The 11,400-nt window shown below is 45.5% G+C and overlaps 1 protein-coding gene across 1 annotated transcript; it reads right to left on the bottom strand.

The window, feature by feature from the left end:
* Nucleotides 1-352: 352 nt before the first annotated feature.
* On the bottom strand, nt 353-8,128 carry LOC144738148 (uncharacterized). The gene is made up of 3 exons (XM_078621102.1): nt 8,088-8,128; nt 6,161-6,355; nt 353-2,339 (listed from the first exon to the last, which is right to left on the bottom strand). The coding sequence occupies exons 2-3, from the start codon at nt 6,317-6,319 to the stop codon at nt 957-959; spliced, it is 1,542 nt and encodes a 513-aa protein (XP_078477228.1). The 5' UTR covers nt 6,320-6,355; nt 8,088-8,128; the 3' UTR covers nt 353-956.
* Between the last annotated feature and the right edge of the window lie 3,272 nt (nt 8,129-11,400).

Raw genomic sequence — 11,400 nt, 5'->3', positions numbered from 1 at the left:
TGTATTTTAAAAAAACCCCAGTTAACTCGTAATGATTAACTGCCCTTGGGTGAATTTCCCTGTCCAAGGGAGGTTCATGACCCCTGCTGTTTTCGTCTTTTGTTTTATTGTGGGGTTTTTCCTTTATGGCGGTCTTCTCTTGAAGTCAACTGGGGATTTCTCGAAGAATCTCATTAGCCCCCCCCCCCCCCCTTGGGTTTGCCATTTTTTAAATTACATTTTATGACTTCCCCAGCAGGCTTGTGAGTAATTATCATCCAGCTGTCTTTTGCGTGGCAAGGCAGGGGGGAGACTCACCCTCTCCATGCCACAGCTCTACATCCCAATCAAAATTATTACAAAATAGAAAAAGATCACTCGATATAATTTTATGGAAAAGGCATATATACAACATACTCTTCGAGTGTTTGTGATGAGATGATACAACACAACTGAGTTGCTGAGGCGATTAAGCAAGCACCATACAAATGCTAAAATTATTATAACATAGTATAACATAGAGAATGCTTCGGAGCTTATTGGCTCTGGCTCCTGGTTAGAGATCTACCCAACCCACAGGTCCGCAAATACTGGCTGCTCTTACTCTGCAGGTTGAACCTAGGAATTGAGTGTGCAACTTCACGTTATTTTAATTAAAGGCCTGTGACAAAGGTGCATCTTTTGGAGCTTCATTGTCTCAAGCTTACACATCTACCGGGTCTCCATTTGACTTAGTATTGTCTAAGAAGTCCACCCACACCTCCACTTCCACAAACTCCTGGGAGTTGCCTCGCTCTGCCTCACAGTCAGAATTCTCCTCCTGCTTCACGTTGCCTCCATCGATGTGAAGGTCCGATTTTGGAGTTGAATCTTCATCTTCACATTTTACCATCGCTTCTTCGCTCTTCACCATCACTTCTTCACATTTCACCTCTTCAAAATCCACCTTGACACATTTTATTGCGTCCAAGCTAGAATTAAATTCTGGTTCTTTTTTCAGCAGGGATGGGCTCATTGCAGCACTTGGATTTACACAAGCCGATTTCAGACTCCGCTCCTTGAGGATCATCTGATGCCTGTGTGTTTCTCTGGTGTCTTTGAAGATTTGATAACGTTGCAAATGCCTTCCTGCACAGAGTGCAATTGAAGGGTTTCTCTGTGTGTGTTCTCTGGTGGCTCTGAAGATGTGATGACTGTGCAAATGCCTTCCCACACACAGTGCACTTGAAGGGTTTCTCTCCTGTGTGTGTTCTCTGGTGGCTCTGAAGATGTGATGACTGTGCAAATGCCTTCTCACACATAGTGCACCTGAAGGGTTTCTGTCCTGTGTGTGTTCTTTCGTGGTCGTGAAGATGTGATGACCGTGCAAATGTCTTCTCACACAGAGTGCACTTGAAGGGTTTAGCTCCCGTGTGCGTTCTCTGGTGGCTCTGAAGATTTGATGACGTTGCAAATGCCTTCTCACACACAGTGCACTTGAAGGGTTTATCTTCTGTGTGTGCTCTCTGGTGGCGCTTAAGATTTGATAACGTTGCAAATGCCTTCTCACACACACTGCACTTGAAGGGTTTCTCTCCTGTGTGCATTCTCTGGTGTATTTTAATATTTGATGACTGTGCAAATGCATTCTCACACACAGTGCACTTGAAGGGTTTCTCTCCTGTGTGCGTTCTCTGGTGTATTTTAAGATCTGATGACCATGCAAATGCACTTCCACACACAGTGCACTTGAAGGGGATCTCTCCTGTGTGCATTCTCTGGTGTGTTTTCAGATGTGATAACGTTGAAAATGCCTTCTCACACACAGTGCACTTCAAGGGGTTCTCTCCGGTGTGCGTTGTCTGGTGTATTTTAAGAAGTGATGACTCTGTAAATGCCTTCTCACACACAGTGCACTTGAAGGGTTTCTCTCCTGTGTGTGTTCTCTGGTGTCTCTTAAGAAGTTTTGACTTTGCAAATGCATTTTCACACACAATGCACTTGAAGGGGTTCTCTCCCGTGTGTGTTCTTTGGTGTGTTTGAAGATATGATGACTTTGCAAATGCTTTATTGCACAAAAGGCACCTGAAGGGTTTCTCTCCCCTGTGTGTTTTCTGGTGTCGTTTCAGAGGAGATGAACCTAAAAATACCTTTACACACAAACTGCACTTGAAAGGTTTCTCTTCCGTGTGTGTTCTCTGGTGGATCTGAAGAGTTGATGACTGTGCATATGCCTTGTTACACACAGTGCACTTGAATGGTTTCTCTCCTTTGTGAGTTCTCTGGTGCTGTGTCAAACTTCCAGTACGATCCGTGCTGTCTGCATACTGGTCGCATTGTTTCCTTCTTGTACCGAGTCCCTTTGCTCCATCAGACCAATTCTGCAGAGGAAGAGTCAGAGGAAGCGTCAGCTGCAGACAGAAAAACATATCCACACCATCTACGTTAGTATCAAGGCACAGAGGAATGCATATACACAGTCACACATGACATACACATCTATACTTATTCATATTTTCATGATATAGTGAAAATAATTCCCCAATTCATCACGCGAGCTGTTAAGGCACACAATGAGAGGGCCAATGGTCATAAATATGCCTGGACACCCTCGTGTCTTCAAAAGGAATGCTTACCAAAAACTCCAAGCACACAATTTCGGTTGTCTAGCTACGACAGGAATATTTATTTAAGAAAAATTTGCTAACATAGCAAAGGCTGTTGAAAAAAATATTATTTGTATTATGCAGAAATGTATAAATTAATGTTCATTTGCAACTTAGAGGTGTGAAGCCAGGCTCAGATGAGCTTGAATGCAAGGATGAACAGATCTAACTTCAGCTGCATATGTGCAGTGTTAATTTCCTGACTGTTTCCATTATTATAAAATCTTGTTCTGTACCTGTTGAATTCCATGACGAAATGGGGCCTTGCATATGTTCTACAAAAAGATCACCTCCGTGGGAAAATCTTGACTTAAAACTTTTGTGATAGCGGGAATTCATATTCTTTGGTTATTTCGGTAAAGTCACGTAGATAGAAAATAATAATACAAATAAAGTGAATAGAAGAAAAAAACCAACTAATGTAGACTGTAGCCTGGTTCTTAACCTTGGTGAGCGTACTGGCAGTCTATAATGTAGACTATTGCCTGTTTTTTGACGAAACCTTTGCAATGGACTAGACCTTTGCAATGGACTAGACCTTGGCGATGGACACTCACAGCTTTGTATGTAAAAAAGTCCAGGCAGCTTCCACATAGTGTTACAGAGCCTAATGAAAGAATGCTGCTAGACTAATTTGAAGTGAGACTTTGGATGCCAAACCAGAGCTGGTCGTGAACACATTAACCAGGTATAGGAGCTCCTCCACCACGTGTAGAACGACCTGATTATTCATGGAGAGCTGAGCAGGTGCAGTGTTGTATGACATTAAATTCCCAGGGAGGTGTTCTTTGGGTCTTTCGGTAAAGTCACGTCACTTAACCGAAAGACCCAAAGAATATGAATTCCTGCAGTTACGAAAGCTTTTGGTCAAGATTTTCCCAGGGAGGTGATATGTTTGTAGAACATATGCAAGGCCCCATTTCGTTATGGAATTCTCCAGGTACAGAACAAGATTCTCCAACTCAATATCATTGAGTAGCCATGACCAGATCATCAACATGCGTAACAAAGTTGACCAGCAGGGGACAATCCCTTGACTTCAGCCAGGCAGCGATTAGCATATCATTGTTACTGTATGAAATGCAATTTTTTATAGGGCCATTGTGAGCTTCTCAAAACACATCATTATTTGAAAATGCTACGTAATGTAATGCATGGGGCCAGAGGGAATTTCGGCCACAAGCCATGTTGAACAGGAAAGGGATCCGACTCCTGGTCACACAGCTTTAGACGGGCCTGCCTAAAATCATAAAAATCCTCAACGAATGTGAGCAGAGGCAGAGATATCTAAAACAAAAAATAATCCAAAACCCCAAGCCTCTTTATGGTATTATAGGCCGTAATTACACCAAGAAAGCAGAGATCTAGTTTCTGCTGAAAATCCGTACTCCTGTGCTATAGCTGATGGACAGAAAATACAGCAGCCCCTTGAATAGCGCGGAGGTTACATTCTTGGAAAGTGCCGTGCGAAAGCTAAAATGCCCATATTAAATATTTAATCCTTACCTAAATAATGGGGTTAGGTAAACGGCATATAAAATATACATCACAATTTAAATAAGTACTGTACTGTATTCCCAATAAACTAAATTACTGAAATAAACGTCGAGAAACCGTATACAAAACATTCCAAGATGAGTATAAATGTATATAAATTAAGCAGACTTCCTGTGTTTTTTTGAGAACCAAATTGCGCCAACACTATGAAACCTACACACCCCAAATTTTCCATGTGTACTTAAGGGTAAGTTATTATGTTTTCACGCAATTTTTAGCTTACCTGTTCACCTTCAACACCTGTAACACCTGCACACTCCAACACCCCGCTGCTGCTATATTTTTTCTCATTTACCACATTATCCTTACATATTATCAGGCCTGCATTTTTGCCACAAAATTCATTCACTTCCGGCTCCTTACTGTCCTCTCTGCACACGCACGGCTCACCTCTAATATACTGCAATATTTCATCATGGGACCTTTGCCAGTACCAAAATATGAGAACAGGTTTTCCCCGTTTTTCTGGCAACAAAACAGGTGTTAAGATGTTAAAACACCAAACTGAAACCTTTTACAAAGAATCATGTGTGCATTAACCACAATACTTGTGGTCAGAATGCAAACAAAAACACTCTGATAGAAAATTCATGGTCTGCAGCTGAGGCAGACTGTTTTAAAAGGTTTTAAATGGGTGTAGCCCAAGGGTCATAAAGAAGTGGCCGGGGCTAGTGATGTTAATGTAATAAATTAGCATGTTAATGTGAAATCGAAGAGTAGTGCAATCCAAAGCGGCCTCCCTACAAGACAGAGAAGGAGCGAGACTCTACCTGGGTAAACAACAACTACCACCACGACAACAATAACCACGATGTGAACTTCTCACTTCGGATCTCAGTGAGCGCGCACGAAAATAAATCACGCTTGCTAACACAGAGCGCACGCCTGGGATACACTGCCGAGTTCATAGATGACCTCGCCACCGAGAAAGTTCAGCATTATCTGACAAGCACAACAGGGTGGCAGCCAGATGCGAACTGCCCATATCCCCCATTTAACACCCTTGCCGAGCACGCGCACATGTGTGTGTGAGAGATGTGCTCGCGAGCGTGCGGAATTCCGACGGCTGGGACGGGATATAACCATTGCAAGTCTTCTTTCAGAGGGGGAGGTGAGGGGGGGGGACGAGGGAGCCTCCGGGACCCCGCGAGACAACCCCAATATGGGTGGTAGGGATACAGACCGGCATAGGAGATATCACAGGCCATGCGACCCAAGTACGTGAGGAGGTAACCCAAGAATGCGGGAAGGTAACCCAAGAATGTGACCAAGCTGCAGTCCACAGCGGAGATAGTCCAGTCCGAGGTGGGAGGGCTGCGCTCCATGGTCGGGGGGCTAACCAGGCGAGTATCTCAATAAGAGGCAGAACTCGAACAAATGAGCACTTGGAGGGTAAGGGGGAGTGGACAAGGGGCCTCTTATGGAGCCACCGCCCTTCCACGTGCGTGCTATCTATCCGACAAATGGGGGCATCTCGTGAGAAACTGTCCCCAGATCGCCCGCGCGAGAGAAGCACCAGGGTTAAACACCAAGGCCTCCCTAAAGAGGGGACCACAGAGGGGTGCAATCGACGTGGTCCCAACACAAATAAACTGTCGTGATAATGGTGAGCGAGTGACCCCCACGCAGATGCCGACAACAACACCCCAGAATGCGGCGACTGCGGGTGACTGGCTGCGGGAGCTGGTGGCAGGAATAATGGGAGCCACGTCGCTCGTGGAAGGGCAGGTGAACAGGCGGCGTACCCAGATTCTGATGGACACGGGGGCGGTAACGTCACTCGTGAGTGCAACACACTGCAGCGTGGTCGGGGTTGAAGTGGGCCGCCTACAGGCCCCGGATCGTGCGCTGCACACTGCAAGTGGAAGTGGGATGGGACTGCTGGGGAGGGTCACCCTTAAGGGTCGCCTCGGACACCAGGTGTGTAACCAGGAGTTATACGTGTCGAGCGTGTTATGCCACGAGTGTATTGCAGGTACCGATCTTCTGGAAAAGTTGGGGCTCAGCGTGCAGCCCCGCCGGCGATGCGCCACCGTGGAGGGCAGCGGGGAGCGGATTCCTTTCTTGGGACAAGAGCCGGGTTGCCCTCGCTTCGAGCCCGTGGCCGCTATCCTGGCGTCGGCCGTCACCGTCGGCATTGGTGTTCCACTGGGTTTTCCGTTTTTCTCCCAAACCTAAACTCAAAACATATTTGGTGGTGGTCAAACAGTCCAATGCAGGGCCCTCCTGAAAAATAATCTTTAACTGCTAAATAAGAAATTAAATTGGAAAACCCTCACAGTACATTATTACTATTTTACCAGGTGAGGCCCACTGAGCTGCATAGCTTTTTCAGAATCGACCTGGACACAAATAATAGCTCAACTTAGTGGCTTATAATATGGAAATGTTTTGCAGCAAAATTTTCAAAATGCATGTTTCTAAATGTGGAGAAAAATCAATGCCACTACGGGGAGAGAGAAAAAATAAAAAATGTAAACTGCAATTATAAATGCGTCAGGGTTGGAATCGAACTCACGCACGCAGAGTACGCTCACGGAGTACACTAACACAAATGAGTACACTCGCTCACTCGGATTATTTTTTCTCTGGGTCCTTCGATTTTCCCCTCCACATTTAGTAACATGCATTTAGATTATTTGGCTGCTACAATCTTCCACGTGAAAAGCCATTTCGTTGAGCTATCATCTATGGCCAGGTGGCTTCTGACAAAAGATCTAACAGCTCTGTGAGCCTTGATTGGTAATATAAAAATAGTTTACACCATTGGAATCTCATTTGCCATTAAAAAATATAATTGTTTTTTTTTACCCTTTTATCTGGCAACAAAACTGACACCTTTTTTTACGAGGAGTCATGTTTGCATAGACCACAATACCTTAAGTCATATGCAAACAAAAAACATAACTCTGATAATGTATGCACTGTCCTTAAAGTAGATTGGTCCACACCCGAGACAGCTTTCCTTAGAGCCGAGTCTCACATGGTGTTGGACCAGATGACGCCAAAAGGCGCACAACTCAAAGACAATGCACCATCGGAGAGAGAGACTAGGCTCTAAGGAAAACTGTCTCGGGTGTGGACCAACTTCAAGGACAGTGCATACATTATCAGAGTTATGTTTTTTGTTTGCATTATTACTGCAGGTATTGTGGTCTATGCAAACATGATTCCTCGTAAAAAAAAGGAGTCGGTTTTGTTGCCAGATAAAAGGGTAAAAAAACAATTATCATAAAAATAGTTGTTCATCGGTCTAAAGGGTGCATCAGCAAAACCAACTCGGCAGAACGCTCCTGAATTAGAGTGCTGAGACTCATTGTGGTCATGTACTCGAGTGAGCACCATGGTGGCTGGGAGATGGTAACTGCCTCTCCTGGATTACAGGAGGTGGTGGGTTCGATCGCGACCCCTCCTGTATATTTGGAATTTGCGTGTCTCTCTCCCAGTGGTCGCGTAGATTTTCCTCCGGATCCTCAGGGTTTTCCCCTCCACGTTTAGAGTCAACATCACCACGCGTTTAGAGTATTTGACCGACAGACATTTCCACACGTTGATAAGCCACTTTGTTGTGGGAAGGTCGCTTCTGAAAACAAGAGCGGTATAGCAGCTGAAGTGGGCTTGCCCTTGGTAAGATATAAAAAAAAACTGTAGAAATACTTAAAAGAAACAAAGTTTCAAAGTAGTGAGCCAGATGAAGACAAATTAAACTTAAGCAGAGAATTAAAGCAAATGCAATCAGGCGAGGTCAGGAGGCAAGGCCCCGCGTTGTAATGTTCCAGCCTGGACATCGATTCCATACTCGCTGCTACTCAATTGATATCCCTACGAGAGACACGGAGCGAGGCACTACCTGGGTAAACAACAACAACCACGACCACAACAACAACCACGATGTGAACTTCTCACCTCGGATTTCAGTGAGCGCGCGCACGGTGCAGCAGCTTCCGGATATATCGTGACGTCACGCGGCAGCAGGAGGTGACATGACGTCACTAGCGGAGTTCATCACACAATCCCCTCCCCCAACAAGCAGGGGTGTAATTGAATAAATTATGTTAATAAGCCGGGCCCATGTGGGGTGATTGGGCTTGGCTGGTAAACCCGTTGCAATGAACTAGCGACGGTATTCCTGAATAAATTATGTTAATGAACCGCCAGAGACTGGGCGTGGCTTTTCCCAAAAAAGGATTTTTACTGGAACCGAAATCGACAGTGACCAACTAGACGTGACGTCACGCTCAAAAGCGCGGTAGATGGGGGGGTTGGGGAGTTGAATACCTTGGTGACATGACGTCACTAGCGGGGAACGGCTCTCCCTGGCGTCTCACGCCAAGTTAATGAGTGGTGACGTCAGAGAACGAGATCAGGGTTAGAGTTTAAGTTTATTTAGATTACATTTATATTGTTGCCTCTCTTGAACAGAGACCCCTTGGGTGCGTGAGCTCAACAACAACGTGAACATTATTGTGTGTGTACACTGTGTGTGTGTACAGTGTATGCAATGTGTATGTGTACACACTTGTGTGTGTGCGTGTACACTGTGTGTGTACGCTGTGTGTACAAACTGTGTGTGTGTACAAACTGTGTGTGTGTACACTGTGTGTACAAACTGTGTGTATGTGTACACTGTGTGTGTGTACACTGTGTATACAATGTGTATGTGTACACACTGTGTGTGTATACAATGTGTATGTGTACACACTGTGTGTGTGCGTGTACACTGTGTGTTGGCACAGTCGGGGGTACAGGTGGTGCATTGGCCAGTCAACGGAGTCAGTCGACCCATGGCACCTGGGTCTATCCCGTGCACATGGCCTGGCACAAACGCCATGGTGACGTCACCGCCACTTAGTGGCGAATGGCGGTTGTTGTTCTTGTAACTGTGGAAAGTGCTGTGGGGGGAGGGCCAATTCCGATTAGCCTTTCCCCTCGTGGCATTCGTAGCTACCACATCAGCTAAATGGGGGCTCTGGATGGGTGTGAGGGGCTGGTAACCCCTCCACCTTCAATAAATTACAACTAAACCACGTCTAAGATTGCACTTGAAGGGTTTCTCTCCTGTGTGTGTTCTCTGGTGTTTATTAAGAGCAGATGAAACTGAAAATGCTTTGCCACACACACTGCACTTGAAGGGCAATTTTTTCGGTGTGTTCTCTGGTGGCTCTGAATAACTGATAAACATGCTAATTTCTTCTCACACAGTGCACTTGAAGGGGTTCTCTCCTGTGTGAGTTCCCTGGTGCTGTGTCAAATTTCCAGTACGATCCGTGCTGTTTCCTTGTACCGAGCTGAGTGCCTTTCCTCCATCAGACCAATTCTGCAGAGGAAGCGCAATATACAGTCACACATGACTTACACGGCTATACTTTTTCATATATTCATGATGTAGTAAAAAAAGATTCCCCAATTCATCACAGGGGCTGTTTAGGCACACAATGATAGGGCTAATGGTCATACATATGCCTGGAAACCCTAGTATCTTCAAAATGAATGTCAACCCAAAACTCCAAGCACACAATTTTGGCTGTCTGGCTACAAAAAGAATATTTATAAAAATTCAGCAAACATAGCAAAGGATGTTGAACATATTACTATTTGTATTAATGTTAAATCGCAACTTAGAGGTGTGAAGCCAAGCTCAGAATAGTTTGAATGCTTTGATGAACAGATCTAACTTCAGCTGGAAATGTGCTGTTAATTTCCTGACTTTATCCATTCTTAGAAAAAGTTCCAGAAGAAAACAGAAATGAACAATGTTTTGATTTAACCTGCGTGTTCAATGGAGTTAATATATTTTACAGCAGATACAAACTTGACACTGTCACACACTGGCATGGTAAATATGTGGTGGTCTGTCCAGAACCATGCCTGGCCGCCTTCATCTGCTCAGTATTAATGTTTCCTCACTTCACCATGTAATGAATTGAGGATCATTGAACATAGAAGTCCATAATAAGTTCAGCTTTCACTTATCAATGATGTTTGTTGTCGACGATTATCAAACTCTAATTGTTGAATTCATAATGCAGTGATATAACTGCGCCACCGCTCCTCACATAGATAAAGTATTACATACACATACATTGCACGTGGATCATTAACATATGCCATAAACAAAAATCAGCCACCATTCCAATCAGATGCTTACCCTGGTTTCCCGCCGTTCGTGGCTCCGCCCCCTACCTGCCTGCTAACCCGTCTGTGTTGTGTGTGTGTTAACCGCTGTGGCTGAGTAGCCTCGTCATGACCGTGTAATTTCACGTTAGTTCACGGCGCCGCAGTGCCATTTAACCTCGGGGAAGCCTCAGTCAATTCCCTGGCCCCAGGAAACCGTGGAGAAGGTTCCCCACGAGAAGGGCTCCTGGGTGAAAACCTGTAGGCCAGGTGACTTTCCCGCGAGGCTCTAGGTGGGGGTACGTGCGTGTGTTCATGTGGGGGGTGGTGAGCGAAGAACAGCGTCGGCCAGGCCTCTCCGTGGTGTGGGCATCGCGGATGCGGCGCCGGCAGAGCGGCTTCGCCGCTGTGGCATCACAATATCATCCCTGGGGCCAGCCCAGGGGTTGTGTTGGCCAACAAGCACCTTGTGGCCGGGTGACCCACGTATCCCCGTCTGGCCCAGCCTGAAATGGCTACGTGGCAACATCCAGTGCGCCCGCCATCCTCAGAACGAAGGGTGAGGGGCGGGTGTGATGCCAGTATGGCAGGGAGAGGGATGGTCTCAGATGGACTTGATCTTGGTGATGGACACTCACAGCTCTGAATGCAGCAAAAGTCCAGGCAGCTTCCACACAGTGTTATACAGTCTGATAAAAGAATGCTGCTCGACACATGAACCAGGTATGGGAACTTATTCGCCACTTGTAGAACTGCCTGACTATTAATGGAGAGCTGAGCAGGTGCAGTGTTGTATGACATAGATTCCCAAGCAGGTGATTTATTTTTGTGGAACATATGCAAAGCCCCATTTCATGATGGAATTATCCAGGCATCAGAACAAGATTCCCTAACTCCATCTCATTGAGTAGCCATTACCAGATCAGCAGATGCATAAGGGCTGACCAGCAGGAAATGATCCCTTAACTATAACCAGTCATCGATAAGCGTATTATTGTAACCGCAACGAATGCAATTTATTTATATGGCCATTGTGAGCTTCTCAAACTACATAATTATTGAAGATGCTATGTAATGTGGAATAAACCCCGTTGAGACGACATCG

Source organism: Lampetra planeri, chromosome 78, assembly GCF_965212315.1.
Source record: "Lampetra planeri chromosome 78, kcLamPlan1.2.h2, whole genome shotgun sequence".
NCBI classification, from domain to species: domain Eukaryota; kingdom Metazoa; phylum Chordata; class Hyperoartia; order Petromyzontiformes; family Petromyzontidae; genus Lampetra; species Lampetra planeri.
This window is presented reverse-complemented; position numbering and strand designations above follow the sequence as displayed.